The sequence below is a fragment of the Vanessa atalanta genome, chromosome 4, assembly GCF_905147765.1.
Source record: "Vanessa atalanta chromosome 4, ilVanAtal1.2, whole genome shotgun sequence".
In the NCBI taxonomy this organism is placed as follows: domain Eukaryota; kingdom Metazoa; phylum Arthropoda; class Insecta; order Lepidoptera; family Nymphalidae; genus Vanessa; species Vanessa atalanta.
The window spans coordinates 772,877-791,069 of record NC_061874.1 but is presented as its reverse complement, the minus strand read 5'-3'; the positions used below and the strand labels follow the sequence as shown (position 1 = coordinate 791,069).

The following is an 18,193-nucleotide window of genomic DNA, read 5'->3' as shown; positions in this document are numbered from 1 at the left end:
ATTTAATAAGCAGTTAATACTAAATCTGTAATAAAAAAATAATAAGCGTATAAGGAGCCTACGAAAACTTTTTTTTTTGTTTCGTAATTTTTTAATTCTTCTACAACCAAATTTGAATTTGTATTTCTGTAGGAATAAGATTCAAATCCAAAGTAGTTCTTTATAACTGGTTTAATATTCATACAATAATAGTCCTTACGTCGATCAAAATAAAGTGCTTAGTCAGTTACACGTGAAAGGAACCGGTTCGCGCAGCGGTACCAAGAAACAGGTTTTTCATTTTAGTCTATTCTTCTACAACCAAATTTGTATTGTATTTCTATAGAAATAAGATTAATTGTAGCATATTCGTTACTTCAAATCCAAAGTAGTTCTTTATAACTGGTTTAATATTCATACAATAATAGTCCTTACTGCGATCAAAATAAAGTGCTTAGTCAGTTACGCGTGATCGGAACCGGTTCGCGCAGCGGTACCAAGAAACAGGTTTTTCGATTTAGTCTTTTCTTCTACGACCAAATTTGTATTGTATTTCTATAGATATAAGATTCATTGTAGCATATTCGTTACTTCAAATCCAAAGTAGTTCTTTATAACTGGTTTAATATTCATACAATAATAGTCCTTACGTCGATTAAAATAGAGTGCTTAGTCAGTTACACGTGAAAGGAACCGGTTCGCGAAGCAGTACCAAAACGAAGGCCGCCGGTGGCGAGTGTCGTCTCGTTCGTTTTAAATCCAGAAACAGTTCGTTCGTTCTTTTTAAAGTAACTAGTTCTTAAAACCGTTTCTGAAAAAAACTCCCAGCACTACGTTGAAGTATTTCGCATTCTCTCCCTTAATTACTTTGTTTTTGTTTTCGAATATATTATCAAATAATTCATATAATTTAGGAATAAATAATAAAGTACTATACTAAGATGGATAACGGAACTGCGGTACTCCACGATGAATATCAGTATTTAAATCTTGTAAAGAAAATAATTGAAACAGGTTATTTGGATTTATTTGTATTATGAAATAGATATGTAAAATGATGTTTATTATATAAATTTCATCATAAGTGTTATTAATGTGATAATATATGATGTTAAAGTTATAATTAAAGAAAACATTACAGGCGAGAAGAGAATTGATAGAACCGGTGTTGGTACTCTGTCTATTTTCGGTGCCATGCAAAGATATTCCTTGGATAATAATACGTTACCATTACTAACTACCAAAAGAGTATTTGTAAGGGGTGTAATAGAAGAACTGCTTTGGATGATATCTGGAAACACTGATAGTAAGGTTCTAGCAAACAAAGGAGTACATATTTGGGATGCAAATGGTTCTAGAGCATTTCTAGATAATTTAGGTTTTACAGATAGAGAAGAAGGTAAGTAAAAATTAAGGTAGAGAAAAGGAATTTGATAAAACAACTTACTATTCTATCTAAAGTTTTGTCATATTACCTATAACTAAAAAATATTTAAGGTGATCTTGGTCCAGTATATGGGTTCCAGTGGAGGCATAGCGGAGCTGAATATGTTAATGCAAAAACTGACTACCAAACACAGGGCATCGACCAACTTAAAAACGTTATAAACACAATCAAGTAAATAATTTCATTCTGTTTCTAAAACTTTTGCTTATGTATATATATTACTAATATTCTAAGCTGTAAGCACAGTGAGTCTGATTATATCAGATTTATATGGGAATAATTTCATTTACATCTTAATACTTTGATATATATTTACTGATATACTAAAAGACAAATGTTAATTTAATTTAATACAGGTAATACATGGACGTTATACAGGTAACTTTTACTATTATGAAACTAGTATACTACTATTGATATGGTAGCTCACATGTTGTATTTACTTTAAAGAGCAGTTTTTAATTTGTTTCCATTACATTTATATTATTTCAAAGTAATTTTATTACTTTACCTATACAGTTGACTCGTGTAAAAATCTTAGCAATTTTAATCTTAGTCTCATTTATTAATTCCACTACTAATAAAATTATGTCTTATTAATATAAGCCTCAATAGTTTAAGAGAGGCTATAGATTGAAAAAGCCCAAGTTCAATCCCATTTGGAGCTATTGTTGTGTTCCTTACATAAGTGTTAGACTTAATTATGGGAAATACAATAGGCTATTTGACTGGTTTTGAAAATCCATTTTATATTATTTAGTAGAGGTTAAGGAACCCATAAAAGTTGTGTTTTTTAATTCTAGTACATATTTCCTGAAAAATATCAAATTAAAAATTCAATATTTAAATAGCGCGCGAAAACACTACTTTGACAATATGGCGTTGTAATGGGGTCAGTGACGTTACTTGCCTGTATTGTAATCTGTGGCACATATAATCCACATACAGTAGGCAAATGAGGTTAACAAGCAAATTATGTCATCATAAACCCGACCAATCATGAGCTTTTTGTGTCACGTGACAAACATTTAAAAAAAACATTTTAATTATGGATTTTTGAATAAATTAATTATTATTTTCAACTTCCGTTAATAAATAACCATTTTTCAACTCATAACATATACTGATTACAATAATTGACACTTTATTTTTCGCATTGTCAAATAGCCTATTAAGTCTTTTTAAAAATGGCTTTTGTTATATATTTTACAATAATAAAAACACTACATGTGAACATTAATGATAAACCTTATAATTACCTTTATACCAATTCTAAATTCAGAAATTAATATCAAAAACCCCAATATCGCAACAACATAAACCTAATGTTTGAAGTCAGGTTTGATCCTAATCTCTTAAGATATTTTAGTATTTATAGTGTAATGAATATGTGTAATACTTTTAAATGGAGAAACGATTTATTACAAATTTTTGTATTACTAAATCATTGAGATGTTTAATTTAGTGTTTTTATTTCAGAAATAATCCCAATGACAGAAGAATGTTGATGTGTGCCTGGAATCCCTCAGATCTGAGCAAAATGGCACTCCCTCCATGCCACTGTTTAGCACAGTTCTATGTAGCCAATGGAAAACTTTCTTGTCTTCTGTATCAGAGAAGCGCTGATATGGGCTTAGGTGTCCCATTCAACATTGCAAGTTATGCTTTATTAACCCATATGATTGCACATGTTACAAACCTGCAGGTTGGTATACAAAATAATATTGATTGAGTAGTAGTATAATTTTTTTTAAAAGAAAATAAACAATAAATTGCTACAAAATTAAGTTAGCAAAAAAGTTACTCACTGGAGAATTATTGAATTTAAATGTATATCAAGTTTCGTTAAACTAAAAAATATTGGTTATGTTGATATGAATTTTGAAATTTTGTTTTTTTTTAAGGCTCATGAGTTTGTTCATACAACTGGTGATACCCATGTGTACTTAAACCACATCGAGCCCTTGAAAATACAATTAGAAAGACAACCAAGACCTTTCCCAACATTGGAAATTGCTCGCAAAATTGAGTCTATAGATGATTTCAAATATGAAGATTTTGTCATAAAAAATTATAATCCTTATCCAAAGATTGAGATGGAAATGGCTGTATAAATTTTATTATAGTGTATTTTTATTTAATTTTAGTGCTTGTTACTTAATTAGGATTTGATGTAATTTGCATTAAATAAAAGCATTATTCTCTTATGTTTTATTTACTAATCAGTTTGATATAATATAATAAAAAAATAAATGGTGATGGTTTCTAATCCAACTGATTCTAATAAATCACCAATTTATTCGATAAAAAAAATTGGGACATAAAATTGATAAAACAGACATCAAATATTAATTTTATTTAAAATTAAAGGAAAATCGTACTACAAAATAAAACCCCCATAATTATTATTAAATAATGGCAATTCATACCTAAAACTAAGTGATGCTAATAAACTTGTTTTCCTTATACAATTTGTAAACTTCTCAACAATAACAAATTCATATTTCTCATCTTATAGTTATTCTATAAGTATTATAGCATTTGTACATTATTTCATTGTTCTTAAGTCTTATTAAATTGTGAGATGACTATATTTTTGCATATCTGTACAACTTTGTGAGATGTTCAATATAGTTTGTAAATAATGCTGAAGACAAACTTTTTTATGGAGGAAGTAAGTTGACAACTGATTGGTCAATAATAGAGAAGTGATTATGACTACTATCAACACATTTGGTCATCATGTGGTGGTACCTGTAACAAGAAAGAAAAAATGGAATATCCAAATCTTTACATAGTATAAAACGAAGTCGCTTACCGCTGTCTGTCCCTATGTATGCTGAGAACCTTAAAATTACACAACGGATTTTGTTGCGGTTTTTTTTAATAGATAGCTTGATTCAAGAGGAAGGTTTATATGTATAATACATGCACAATATGGTGGAGAAATAGTGATAATTTTAAGAGTAATATGTTGTAAATAAACACATTTCTTGCGCTTACATTGCAAACGCTGGCGAGATAGATCAAAATAATACACTACAGTATTGTACACCTTAAAAGGTCTTTAAAAAAGTCCACAATAGTATATGTCAATATCTTAGGGATAGCCCACAACAACCACTTTTTATCCTTTACTTTTTACAAGAAATAATGGCTTATTTTCGAAGCGATTTTAAGTATTACAGCATTAATCCTTATCCAATTAAGTATGTACCATAAACACATCATGAATTTCATATAGATTAATATGGCCCTTAACAGCATGTAATTTAAATTAATATTTTCGAAGATACTACAGATTTAAAACGCAGGGACATAGTAGTTTGTATTGTCTAATGACTGAAAAGCTGTTAATGTTGTAAGACATTCTGTAGTATATATAGTAAGCGAAGGCTGGACGGATATATCTATTATAAGTATTAGGCACATGAGCTTCATTTGTCAGATTTCAAGCTTTCTAGAGTCTAAGCTCTACGGGGTGGACTAGCGAGGGTTGGTTATGTGGTGAATGATATGCTCAGGATCTAAGCTTTGTTAAAAAGTTGTTAATGAAGATTTATCATTTATGTTAGGCTTAAGGCATCATAGTAGCATGCCCAAGTAATCCTGTCAAATTCCCAAAGAGACAAAGTGGGTCATTCTGATTTTTTAGAGATATTTATATACATTGGATATTGGTTAGGTCTGTAGGTGTTGTATTATCATCTAAAATAATAATTTCCACACATTATTTTAATGCTAATTTTGTATATGGCAAGCTTTTTAATAAAAAAATATTTCTTTTATTCATAGTACATTCAATTACAATAAATAAAAGTTTAAGATCTAGCTGCAATAACAAAAGTTTAATGTTTAAACAATATCAATACCTGAGATACTGAATCATCCAATCGACTACTTGGTACCGGTAAGGCAGCTAGTTGTTCTGCCAGTGCCATTGTCACTTCTGATTCAACTGTAATTTCTACCCATAAAGTGTCTGCAATAAAAATTCAACAACTTTTCATTGTAAATCTATTCAAAGTTATTTCATAATTAAAATTCAACAAATTTTTATCAAGTCATATTGATATATTTCTTTTATAAATAGTTATAGTCACATTTTAATAATCTGTATTAATCATTAAAATACAATTTCAATTTTTAATTAAATTTTTAAAAAGTTAATATGCCTAATCTTGTTTGTTGATAGACAGAGTAGTGTGGAGCTATTTGACAACAAATATTTTTTAAATTGAAAAATGAGGTATTGCACAATATTTACCTCCAATTTGTTCGCCTTTATCTGTAACCAAATGGAAATAGCCTCTGTGTACCCCCGCAACACTTGGAGCTAAAAGTTTCATGCTAACATTTGTGGTATGTCCAGGGGGCAAAGGTGGTACATAAACTGGTACTGCCTCCAAGGGTTCACCACCAGCTTGTATTAACCTGCAGCTACCCGGCCATGCTTCAGTTCCTGTGTTGGCAATACTCCAATTTTGTTCAAAACTGTAATCAAATACTGTTAAATTATATTAATTTTATAAGGAACTATAAGTCATTCTACTATCTGTATGAACATTATAAAAAAGTTACAAAAATACAATATTCAATTGTACTTGTCAAGCAAAAAAGGTCAAGTTCTACAGATTTAACTTAAAAACAAAAAATATCATACTAAGTTGCTGGTCCTACGGCTGATTCTTGACTTTGAGCTGCCTTCAAAGACATGGATGGAAGCTTTGCAGGTAAACTATAATCTAAATAACAACATATTGCTGCTTGCAAATTCCTGAAATAATGTAAACATATAACACAATTGTCAAAGATCATAATGAAAATAAATAAACAAAATATTAATTTACCAATTGCTCATATCCAAGAAAAAACTAGCTGTATTATAATTCAAAGTGGGACCTAATAGTCTTTGCATTTGACCTATGAGCTCTTCCCTATCAGTAGTATTCATACAACTGAACTGCAATAGAAGATTTTGATCTATCTCTCCATGATTCTGACTAATCTCACCAGCTGTACCGTCAACATCCATTATGCTTAAAACTAAATCACAGGCACTTTTGCAGTTTTTAACACTTAACTATTGACATTCCCTTTGTTTATATTCGTCAGCTGACTTCATTCGAAAGAATTAATCTTATTAAAAATGCAATATTACTATTGACACTTGCGGTTAAATATTAATGAATGTATCACTGTTAGCAATAAATTAGTGATCCAAAATGTCGCATTATTTATTTTGAAAAATGAACGAATGAATAATGGTCACTGAACATCTGGATCTGTCAACTCAACCTTCATTATTATTATTTCGATCTAATATAATGTTGCCTTACTTAATACATTTATATTACAAATGTTCTCAGTACTTAGGAAGAAGATTTATTTTATTTCTAGGGGCCATTATTAAACTAACTGATTGATAATCAGTGATTACTTTATAAGTTTACTAGCGAACCGACCCGGCTTCGCACGGGTGCAATGCTGATACTAAATATACTACTGATACATAAATGACAAAACCATAAGAGAACTTGGCTTTAATTAACTTTAAGAATTGTATATAATAAAGTATGACAATACATTTGACAAGATAATCGAATACTATAATTTCTTCATAAATTATACGTCATTCACCCCCTGTAACATTTTCTAACACGCAACTATAATCTTTTAAATAATATGGAGTTCGTCTTGTCCTTTCGGATCTCCTAAGATGTTGATCCTCAGACGTACTCGGTGTCACAGATTGTATGTCTTGAACATCAATATGCTCCGCATTTATATTTCGGTCTTCTGAGTCATAGAAAACATCTACGATATCTTCTTGTTCTTGCTGTCTATTTGTAGTTGAATTATTTAATTGTTCTTCTAAATTTTTATCTATGTAGTGTTCTATTGGAGTGGGAAGTGGAGCTAAGTTCCGATTTGAAACTGTTGATTCCCGCCCATTTTTATGTTTCACAAAAGAGTAATAGGGGTTACTTTGTAATAGTTCAACTTCTTCAACATATGGATCGTTTTTATTGCGTATATTTTTTTTCATTAGCACAGGTCCAGGAATTAACCAAGAGGGTAACGATTCTCCGTGAGGTGATCTACGAGGATGATTAAATAGTCGTTCGTGTGGAGTTGTATTAATTGGTATACAAAGAAGTGAGCGAATTGCATGTAAGGACATTGGCAGACATTGCTCCCAGCTTTCAATTGGCATTTCTCTTGTACGAAGAGCAAGTTGTATTGTTTTCCACAAAGTGCCGTTGAGACGCTCGACTTGACCATTTCCACGTGGATTATAAGGCGTTGTTCTGCTACATGCAATCCCCAAGGAACTTAGAAATTCTGTAAACTCTTTAGAAATAAAAGCAGATCCTCTATCACTATGAATATAAAGCGGTGTTCCAAAAGTGTAAAATAAATCTTTTAAACATCTTATAACAGTTGCAGTTGTTATTTCCTTACAGGCATATGCAAAAGGAAATCTACTGTATTCGTCGATTATTGTTAATAAATATTTATTTGGAGTATTCGATGGTAAAGGTCCTTTAAAGTCAATGTTTAATCGCTCAAAAGGTGCTGTAGCTTTTATTAATTGACCTTTAGATTTCATAAACCGAGGTTTAATTTCTGCACATATTTGACAAGACTGTATGAGAGATTTTATATCATTCACCGAATACGGTAAGTTTTTCATGCGAACCCAATGCATCATTCTTACAATGCCAGGGTGACAGAGGGAATTATGCAGTTCACGTAATTTATCGACATTCATATGAGCACACACTCTTGATAAAGCATCAGCAACTGTGTTTTCTTTACCCGGACGATAAATTATGTCATATTTAAAACAAGATAATTCGAGACGCCACCGTTCAAGCTTCTCATTTTTTATTTTACTGATATGATTTTGGTTAAACATAAATGCAACAGAGCGTTGATCTGTTAAAAGTAAAAAATGTTTACCAATTAAATAATGACGCCATTTGCGAAGACTCTCTACAATAGCGCATGCTTCTTTTTCGATTGAAGATTGGCGTTGCTCTGAATCTGAAAGTGTTCTAGAAAAAAAAGCTATAGGTCGCCCCTTTTGAGATAGTGACGCAGCAATCGCAAATTCTGATGCGTCAGTCTCGACAGTAAGAATATCATTATCATCAATAACGGCTAAAGTTGATTTTTCTATTTCTGATTTTAAGGATACAAAGCAAGTTTTTGCAGTGTCATCAATTGGAAAAGACTTAATGCCAATCAATGGTTTTATTTTTTGTGAAAAATTATTGATCCATTTTGCATAGTGAGCAAATAAACCAAGTGTTCGTTTTAATTCATTGTTATTCGTTGGGGGTGGCAGGTCTAATAATGGTTTTAATCTATTAGAGTCAGGCTTGACAGTATTATCTTTAATATTGTATCCAAGCAGATTAATAGAATTGACACCAAATGTAGATTTTTGTTCATTTATGGTTAAATTATACTTTTTCACAGCAGCCATAAAACAATTTAAGTTTTGATCATGATCACCTTTATCCATTCCACAAATTGTAACATCATCTAAATAGCAAAATGTACCTTTCAAAATTTCTGTTTTAATTATAAAATGTAAAGCTCGTTGGAATGCTGCTACTCCATTTGTAACTCCAAACGGTATTCTGGTAAATTGATATAGATTGCCAGCAGCTTCAAAGGCAGTAAAAATTTTTTCTTTTTCTAATATTGGGATTTGATGGTAGGCACTTTTTAAATCTATTTGACTGAAATAATTATATTTTGCAACTTCAGATACTACATTTTCTATATTTGGTAAAGGGTATGCATCTAACAATGTAAATCTGTTAATAGTTTGCGAATAGTCTACTACCAAGCGTTTTCTGTGAATTCCTCCTCCAGCAACAAGGACTTGGGCACGCCAAGGTGAAACGCTGGGTTCAATAACTCCGTCTGCTAAAAGCTTCGAAATTTCAGTATTAATAAAATCGCTATCTTCTTTACTATATCGTCTAGATTTTACCGCCACAGGCTTAATATCAGATGATAAGTTAGTAAATAAAGACACTGGTGGCACAGATGCATTCATAACGTTACATATTTTTAAAGGCTCTCTATTACCTCCAAATTTAAATTCTAATTTCGAATGATCTTTTAGTATGTCATGGCCAATAATGATATCTGCACAAAGATTGTTAACTATTAGAAGTTGACGTTGTTGATAAATATGATGTTGTAACTTAACTGTAGCATGGCACATTCCTTCTACGAAGGATACATGAGTCAACGATGCTAAAGTAATCGTCTGTTTACAGGGTTTTATTTTTAAATTAATTATTTGTACTAATTTCTTATTGATAAAACTGACGGAGCTTCCTGTATCTATCAAGGCATCAGCGCGTATATTATTTATAAAAATAGGTACGGTAGCATTTTGTAAGCTACTAGGCGATGCAGCTAAGAAACTTTCATTTGAATAATGTAAGCATGTGTCAGTAGTAAGAGCATTTGCAGTTTGTTGATTACCGCTTCGACAAACCTTAGCAAAATGGCCTTGCTTAGAACACAGTTGACATGTGACTTTAAAAGCAGGACATTTTATTCTTTGATGTATGTTGCCACCACAAAAGAAACAGCGTCTCCGTTGTGTAGTAGATACCGCCACATTTTGATTAAAATCATTTATATTATTAGAAAATGCATTTAGTTGCGAAGAATTTGTGTTACCAGCAATTATTTCTGAATTTTTTTCTGCCGTTTCTAATGATATAGCTTGATTTAAAGCTTCATCCATAGTAATTGTAATATTTTCTAAAAGACGCTCTCGAATTTTCTGAGAACTTATACCTGCAATAAATGCTCCTCTAATCGTTTGTTGTTCGTGTTCTTCGGCAGTAACGTTTCGGAAGATACAGTCATGAGCCAAGAGTTTCAAAGCTCGTGAATATTCGGAAATTGTTTCTTCCGGTCGCTGTTTTCTCGTAATTAGTATGTGCCGTGCTAGAACTTCGTTTCTAGGTTTTATGTAAATACTATCAAGTAATTTAATAGCATCTTCGTAAAATTTACAATCACGAATATAATTAATAAACTCGATACATTCATACAGAATAAACGATTGATTGTGTCAATTATTCTTAATCAATAAAATCATTAAGATTAATGTCTCGATAATTTATATATAATTACTACAAAGTTTACTGAATTTATCTATTTAAATGTAATCTATGATCTACTTTTGACAGGCATTGCAATTTGCATCAAAAAGTCTTAGCACCTGGGTGACAAAAGTCATAATAGTAAGGAAAACTGTTAACCTTAAACCTGTAACTTGTTTCAATATTTAATTTGTAACAGAAACTTGTGACAAATATTGAAAGTAGTCTTGTTTACATTAAAGTCTTAATTCAAATACAAGAAATAAATTAAAATAACTACTACACAAATCATGCCTGCGTGGAAATGTGGTAAAAATGCTAAAAGCACATCGCAGTTTGAATTGCAATTTAAATTTTCAAATCTTTGGTAGAGCAACGAACTGGCCGTTATGTTACATCTATTAATGTAGTAATTAATATTTTATTTAATAATAAATCAAAGTCTTACTGATTAATGACTTACGAAAGTAAAATACAAACTCTTCGTAAAATGGATTCACAAGTCCAAAACAAAAAGAAAACTTATGCCTGCCTCTTCCCTGGATGTACTTCTGTATTCAATAGGCCTTATAGATTAGCACAGCATCAACTGGTCCACATCGATGTCGTAAGTTAAAAGTATTTTATAAATCAGTCACTGTACCGAAATGAGGACCTATAACTTAATCCTCTTATGTATATGACTATTTTAGTCCTTTTTTCTTATAATCTTAAATTTATAATTCTCTTACTATATATAATTTATTAACGAATGATTGAGTAAGAACACTGGAAATGTACTAAAAATATTATTTGTTGCTTTTAGAAACCTTTTGCATGTACTCAACCAAACTGTACTAAAGTATACACAAACAAAAGCCACTTAGACCGACACATCAACAGCGTCCATAAAGAAAGGGTAAATGATTTCCTTTATTGGTATGTGACTATGAATATTGTTATAAATATAGATAATGATTTCAAAACATATCAATTCATATTAAATTGTCAATTTCAGTTGTCCAAAATGTATGAAAAAGTATGCAAATCGGCAAAATTTAAAGCGACATATAAAAGTAAGTCACACAAGTAACAAGAAACAATTTTTATGTGACATGTGCAAATTATATTTCAAAAAGAAACATCAATTGCGTAGCCACATGCATGTACACAATGGAATAAAACCATTTAGGTTTGTTTTTAAAATTTTGTTACTTTATCACTAGATTATTTCAATTAACAATATTTTTTATATTTGTAATTTTTACAGATGTCTTCTCTGTGAAAAAGACTTTGTCACTCTGTATGAGAAAAAGAAGCATATGAAAAATCACAAAACATATGAGTGTGAACATTGCAACACGAAATTTAGTCGCTGGTCAGCTTTGATCACACATAAAAAATTAGTCCACCGGTCACGTGGTTAGTTTCTTACTCATTAAACTATTATCTTACATTAAATCTTAGTTGATGGTTGGGCTCTGTGCGAGCCCATCTGGGTAGGTGCCACTCATCTTATATTCTACCCCAAAGTATTAATAGTATTGTTGTGTTCCAGTTTGGTAGACCCATGTCCATGGGTCATAACATTTTAGTTTCCATGATTGGTAGCACATTGGTGATGTAAGAAATGGTTAAAGTTCTTTCAAGGTGGCTCTATATGTATAGGCAATAGTGAATAAAGTAGAAATTAAATAATATGAGAAATATAAAAAAATTATAATGTAATAAAAAAATAATATGCAACAACTCTTTAACTTTAATTTTGATCAATCGGCATTTATCCCTCAACTATGTTAAATTTTAGTATAACTTATATTTTATTGTAGAATGTATAAATAATCAAAGATTTTTTTAGAGTACATATGTGACGACTGTGGTAAAGTTTTTAAGGAACGATCACACATAATACGACATATTAAAAAACACAAACCAAATGCACTTAAATCAATATATTTTTGCCCATACGAAAACTGTCACAGGTAAATATTATATTATTATATATAAATAATAAATCTAAATTATTTATCATTTGTTATCTACAAATGCTTGAAAAGAAGTCATTGTAACGTTTCATTCTTTTTTTTAGGCATTATTCACGTAACAGTAATTTAAAACAACATATAAGGGTAAAACATGAAGGTCAGACATTTGACTGTTCGATTTGCAAAGCTAAATTATCTACAAAGGTAATCTATGTTCCTAACTTTTTTATTTTAATCATAAAGTAACCTATAATATTTATTTTTTTAGTATATAAAATTTATCTCTCCAATTTTTTTTAATATATTAAATTTTAATAAGATTTTAAAATTTGATAAGTATATAATTAACTTGTATTACATTAATGATGCATAGTTTTTGTACATTCCATAAAATTGTTTTAAAGACTATTAATATTTTTAGGCAAAGTTAAAGAAGCATATTGAACAACATTCTCGACCACAACTAATGTTAAGAATTCAAAAAACATTGGAAACTGGCCGAAAAAAAAGAAAAGATGAAAATATTTTTAAGACTTCATCTGCACTTAAACTAGCCGGTATTATCAGCAAAGAGATTGAAGAAGTTACCATACCTCCTAGTGAAAATTCTGTTGTGAAATGTTAAACGCTTTATTATTTAAGATCGAAATTTATCAACTCAAAAATAAATTTCTTGTTATAAAAGAGTTATTTATTCATTAAAAGTATGAATTTTAAAAACCATTACACTTAACTTACATGTTCTTGTGAGAAATGACATAGTAACTTTATTTATGCGGACTAGCTCAGTGAGTACATACCCAGCATGCGCATATTATGGCAATATTTGGGGGTAAGAAAACAATTTCACTAAATTGTTTATGGAGGCTATAACATAGTGATAACGCTTATACAGGATTATTGGTAATTTGATGGATTCCAGTTAAGAGCTAATAGGGTAATATTTGAGATAATTTAAAAAAATACTTTATAAAAACAAAAAGAACTTACGATATCTAATTTATTATTTTCTTTTATATTGGGCTAATATGATATTAAAAGTATGTAATATCGTTCTTGATTTCTAGTTAGCGCGTAGAACTAGACAGAAGAAAATAATACAATCCTACTCCTATCCTTTTAAGCTTTTAACTACTCTCCTGTTCCAATATAGTCATAGAACTACAATTATGACTACAAACGTATAAACTAATTGTAACAAAAGGATAATAATTAAGATTTGATAAATGAAAAATGACTTAAGTTAAAAAAAAACTAGGAGGTAAAACTGAAACATTATTATAATTGAAATCGATTTTTATTTATAACCGTGCAATTTTTGGAAACATCGAACATAAAACATCGAAGTCGAAAATCGGAATGGTCAATGCCTAAATTGACTACTTTATATACTCTTTGAAATTGACAATGACATTGACAGATGTTATCACAAATATTTGCAATTTATATTTTTTGTTCATTATAAATAATTATAGTTTTTTATAATCATTTTTTACTATTTAGTATGGGTATTTTGTTAATAACATAATAATAGTTATTCTTGTTCTATTTTCAAATAAATTACCAACAAGAATATTGACATCAAGTTTTTTTATTATCATATCTAATAAAAAGTCTTTGTTCATTCGTTTCTACTAAGTGTAAGAAATTTACTATAAATATTTCAAAACAATGACTTTAAATTTAAAGATATTTACTTTAAACTGTTGGTAAGTAATCCATATTGTACAATCAGAAACATTGCATAAGTTTAATAAATTAAAAAAAAAGCACTAATTATTTTTAAGGGGCATTCCGATAGTTTCAAAAGACCGCAAAAAAAGGATAGAAGCAATAGCTGAATATTTGCTTAAATCATCTCATAATATAGTTTGCCTGCAGGAGATTTGGAGTGAAAATGATTATTTATATTTAAAGGATCGGCTACATAGTTATCTTCCATATAGTTACTATTTTTACAGGTTGGTTCAAATGTAAATAAATAATATACACCTTTTTCTTTATAATAAATAAAGCTTTATAATAAAAGAATAATTGTTCATATACTTTATTGTAACTAATAATATAAAAATACTCCTAATTAAAAATGTATTCTATATTTAAATATGTTATATGGAACACACATATGTAATTTAGATATGTTATTTTAGTGGTGTCCTTGGTTCTGGTCTATGTGTGTTCTCAAAGTGGATAATACAAGATGTTTTCTTTCATCAATGGCCACTAAATGGGTACATTCATAAGATACACCATGGGGACTGGTTTGGAGGGAAAGGTGTTGGATTATGCCGTATTCAATGCAACAATAGACTTATTAATGTCTATTGCACGCATGTAAGTGTTATTTTTATACAAATATAATTTAATGTCACATCAGAAACTAATTATTTTATTTATGAAAATAATAAAAATATTAATGACAAAATATTGTATTATAGTCCGAATTAATAATATAAATTGTGAGTTTTTATTGTAAGATTTTCAATTCTTAACTACTTATCATGAAATTATCATGAAATTTTTGTATACACTTTACTGGAAAAGGACATAGCCCTTATCTATTCGCCATTTCCAAATCTTCATTAACATAGATATTTTTCCAAATTTTAAATAAAAAGTAAGTAAGGACGGTTTCACTTCATTGAAGCCAGTTTCTAGCAAGGCTTGCCTCGCTATTCGCTGGCTCATTGCCTGGCAGAAACAAAATTCATCTATGGAACGGAACTTTTTTCAAAAGCCTGGCAATATACTCTGCATTAATTATTGTTTTTTTTTTGGAAGATAATCTATGAGTAAAGTCACTTCCCAATCCCAAAAAATGGTAGCCATGAGTTTAAAAGCTGATTTCTCCACTTTGAACTTCTTCAGTGACTTTTCTCCCTTCTCTATTCACTACATTGACTCACTGTTTTGATTCTGAGCCAATGGTGATTTGTCAACGGTGATAATACGAGCGCAAATTTCTTCCAAATTGTCCAAGTACAAGTAAAAACTCTTCGGCAATTTCAACTCGCGCTGCCTGTCAAGTGGGCATTTTCGACTCCTAATGCGGACTTCATATGCAAATTATTGTCCATAAAACTCCAACTCGATCCTTACTGATGCTCAGCTTTTCTGCTGTCTGTCATAATTTTATTTGGCTATCGTACTAGACGCACAATTTTTTTAAAATTATTTCTTCCCAAGTCTCGGCCTTGTTGGAAAAGGCGTTTCCATCGTTTAACCGTTGCTGAGGACGGACTAGACTCCTGTTTATTCAAAAAATATTTTAATTTGGTCTTCTACTTTTTCACATGATAAAGCTTTTCTTATATTGTGGGTAGATGTCGCTTTAATAGTGAACCATCGGATTCGGATGAGTAATTTGCACGAATACAAGTACGTTAAGCTCAGATTTTTTCGGATGCCGCTCATATATATATTGTTGTTATATTGTTTTTTAGGGTAACTATAGGGTAAGTTAATGTTGTTTCAGCTCCATGCAGAGTATAATGAGGACGACATATACCTGGCGCACAGAGTATTACAAGCATACTCTACTGCAGAGTTTGTGAGTCTTACGACGTCCCCTGCAGATGTGTCCATACTGGCTGGCGATTTGAACACTGCGCCAGGAGATTTATCTTTTAGGTAACAATCAAACTAATTCATTAGATTCCGTGCAGGAAATTTGATGTTACGCAAGCTTGATTCCCAAGGATAGACAGACAGGCGACGACCTGACACACCTGAACACCTAAAAGACAGCGAAGTTGCGGGCGACAAATAGTTATATATATGATTAACATTATTACGTAAAAAGTAGTAATGAATGATATATAATTTAATAATGTTAATTGTCAATTTAAAAATACTTGTTTAAGCCTTCAAAGTATCTTGATTGAACTTCTATCTTTTTCAGATTAATAACTCAAGTACCCGCTCTCATTGATCCCTGCGGCTTTGAAAGTATTATTAATAAAAACATTGAGAAACTGTCAGGCACATGTGATAACATAAACAACAGTTATTCTGATCCGAAGCTCGTGAAGGTTTGTCCAGAAGGGAAGAGGATAGATCACATCCTGTTTCATGTTAATAGATCTTTAGAGGTAATAATTATACTTTTTTTATTATATGGAAAATATGTCCTACAAAAAGGGTCTTTTTAATATTTAGTTCAATGCATTAATGAGGTATTTATGAAAATTAATTTGACGACCTCCGTGGTCGAGTAGTGTGTACACCGGTTTTCATGAGTACCCCACTCCGAGGTCCCGGGTTCGATTCCCGGCCGAGTCGATGTAGAAAAAAGTTCATTAGTTTTCTATGTTGTCTTGGGTCTGGGTGTATGTGGTACCGTTGTTGCTTCTGATTTACCATAACACAAGTGCTTTAACTACTTACATTGGGATCAGAGTATTGTATGTGATATTGTCCAATATTTATTTATTTATTATTTATTTATGAAAATCTATCATTTAAGATGACTTCCAACTCTCGCTTCTTAAAATTAAAAACAAAAAAATTTTTTATTCAATTACCTGATTTTTATTATTATAGGCTGAGATAGTTAATTTCGGTAACCCGCTTGAAGATCGGGTCCCAGGTGAACAATTTTCATATTCCGACCATAACGCAGTCTCCTTGGAGTTAAAACTAACACCCACAAATAACAAATTGAAGCATAGACAAATGAGCGAAGAGGAACGTTTCCAGGACACCATAGAGGAAGCAATAAAAGTTTGCAAAGAGGCAACCGTTACAATTGCTAAGTCGAGAAAAATATTCCTTACAACCGGTGGCCTGATGTTCATGTTCCTCTTGGGGTCCGTGGGCTTCTGGCCGAATAATATATTCTCTGACGTGTGTAAAATAGTAATAACTGGTATATGCTTCTATTATATAATAATGGGCACGTTGTGGAACAGAATTGAAATGAATAGTCTGAAGGCTGGTTTGACGGCTCTTGAAAATTTTACTAAAAGTAGACGTGAGATTAAAATCTTTGATTAAATATTTAATTTTAACATTTTATTGTTAAAATTAAACAATTAATCAAGCACTTTATTATGAGTTAGTTTTCCAGCAAAAGCTACTTAAGTTTGAGATGCTAGCATTTATTAAAAAATAAAAATATATTTGTACTTAAGATAAGATCAACAGAGGCTTTAATTCATGAATGTGCTAGAATCAAAATGTATCAGTATTTATATATTTAATCAGTGTATAACATATCAAGTATTGTATAGAAGTTGTTATTTATTTTTAATCTATCATCTAAGATAAACATTCCTTTGTATAAAATGAGATTTAGAGATAATTCCATTGCTTTTTTATTCAATATAAAGTTGCTTAATAAATAATTATGCTGCATGCATACTTTTATAAGATATATTTAATTTTATATGAAAAAAATATTAATAAAAATATGTTAGCTGTGTCTTGAAAAATTGGCAGATTAAAATGTGGACATAATGAAAACAAAATGGGGTGACTTTTAAAAACATATATCACATACAATTTCGTTTGGGTTACATCGATTGGAACTTCCGATTAAGTAAAGTTTTTTGCTGTATACGGTACCACTCTTCCATAGATATGATGATATAATATTAAGGCTATTTTTATAATAATGTTATGAAATGCTCAGAAAATGTAATGCAATAATTATAAAT

General features: G+C 30.4%; 4 protein-coding genes across 4 annotated transcripts; 3 read left to right on the top strand and 1 right to left on the bottom strand.

The window, feature by feature from the left end:
• The first annotated feature begins 817 nt into the window (after positions 1-817).
• Positions 818-3,633, top strand: LOC125077715 (thymidylate synthase). The gene is made up of 5 exons (XM_047689720.1): positions 818-993; positions 1,121-1,378; positions 1,477-1,597; positions 2,906-3,131; positions 3,331-3,633. The coding sequence occupies exons 1-5, from the start codon at positions 921-923 to the stop codon at positions 3,538-3,540; spliced, it is 888 nt and encodes a 295-aa protein (XP_047545676.1). The 5' UTR covers positions 818-920; the 3' UTR covers positions 3,541-3,633.
• A 134-nt stretch (positions 3,634-3,767) lies between these two features.
• On the bottom strand, positions 3,768-6,723 carry LOC125077664 (protein ILRUN). Its single transcript, XM_047689657.1, has 5 exons — positions 6,277-6,723; positions 6,090-6,203; positions 5,694-5,920; positions 5,299-5,408; positions 3,768-4,180 (listed from the first exon to the last, which is right to left on the bottom strand). The coding sequence occupies exons 1-5, from the start codon at positions 6,459-6,461 to the stop codon at positions 4,151-4,153; spliced, it is 666 nt and encodes a 221-aa protein (XP_047545613.1). The 5' UTR covers positions 6,462-6,723; the 3' UTR covers positions 3,768-4,150.
• A 3,963-nt stretch (positions 6,724-10,686) lies between these two features.
• Positions 10,687-13,183, top strand: LOC125063839 (gastrula zinc finger protein XlCGF8.2DB-like). The gene is made up of 7 exons (XM_047670488.1): positions 10,687-11,179; positions 11,378-11,490; positions 11,570-11,743; positions 11,822-11,973; positions 12,410-12,533; positions 12,641-12,740; positions 12,958-13,183. The coding sequence occupies exons 1-7, from the start codon at positions 11,027-11,029 to the stop codon at positions 13,159-13,161; spliced, it is 1,020 nt and encodes a 339-aa protein (XP_047526444.1). The 5' UTR covers positions 10,687-11,026; the 3' UTR covers positions 13,162-13,183.
• Positions 13,184-14,048: 865 nt separating this feature from the next.
• Positions 14,049-18,190, top strand: LOC125063838 (putative neutral sphingomyelinase). The gene is made up of 6 exons (XM_047670487.1): positions 14,049-14,245; positions 14,324-14,497; positions 14,687-14,870; positions 16,012-16,166; positions 16,438-16,627; positions 17,079-18,190. Exons 1-6 carry the CDS (start codon positions 14,208-14,210, stop codon positions 17,529-17,531), a joined length of 1,194 nt encoding a protein of 397 aa, XP_047526443.1. The 5' UTR covers positions 14,049-14,207; the 3' UTR covers positions 17,532-18,190.
• Positions 18,191-18,193: the final 3 nt, after the last annotated feature.

Coding starts and splice junctions, on each gene's coding strand:
- LOC125077715 (XM_047689720.1), top strand. CDS start 921: ATGGATAACGGAACTGCGGTACTCCACGATGAATATCAGTATTTAAAT. Junction 1,598..2,905: donor AACGTTATAAACACAATCAA/GTAAATAATTTC, acceptor TTTTTATTTCAG/AAATAATCCCAATGACAGAA. Junction 3,132..3,330: donor CACATGTTACAAACCTGCAG/GTTGGTATACAA, acceptor TTTTTTTTTAAG/GCTCATGAGTTTGTTCATAC.
- LOC125077664 (XM_047689657.1), bottom strand. CDS start 6,461: ATGGATGTTGACGGTACAGCTGGTGAGATTAGTCAGAATCATGGAGAG. Junction 6,204..6,276: donor TTCTTGGATATGAGCAATTG/GTAAATTAATAT, acceptor ACATTATTTCAG/GAATTTGCAAGCAGCAATAT. Junction 4,181..5,298: donor TGGATGATTCAGTATCTCAG/GTATTGATATTG, acceptor TTCTTGTTACAG/GTACCACCACATGATGACCA.
- LOC125063839 (XM_047670488.1), top strand. CDS start 11,027: ATGACTTACGAAAGTAAAATACAAACTCTTCGTAAAATGGATTCACAA. Junction 11,180..11,377: donor AACTGGTCCACATCGATGTC/GTAAGTTAAAAG, acceptor TGTTGCTTTTAG/AAACCTTTTGCATGTACTCA. Junction 12,534..12,640: donor CCATACGAAAACTGTCACAG/GTAAATATTATA, acceptor TCTTTTTTTTAG/GCATTATTCACGTAACAGTA.
- LOC125063838 (XM_047670487.1), top strand. CDS start 14,208: ATGACTTTAAATTTAAAGATATTTACTTTAAACTGTTG. Junction 14,871..16,011: donor TTAATGTCTATTGCACGCAT/GTAAGTGTTATT, acceptor ATGTTGTTTCAG/CTCCATGCAGAGTATAATGA. Junction 16,628..17,078: donor ATGTTAATAGATCTTTAGAG/GTAATAATTATA, acceptor TTATTATTATAG/GCTGAGATAGTTAATTTCGG.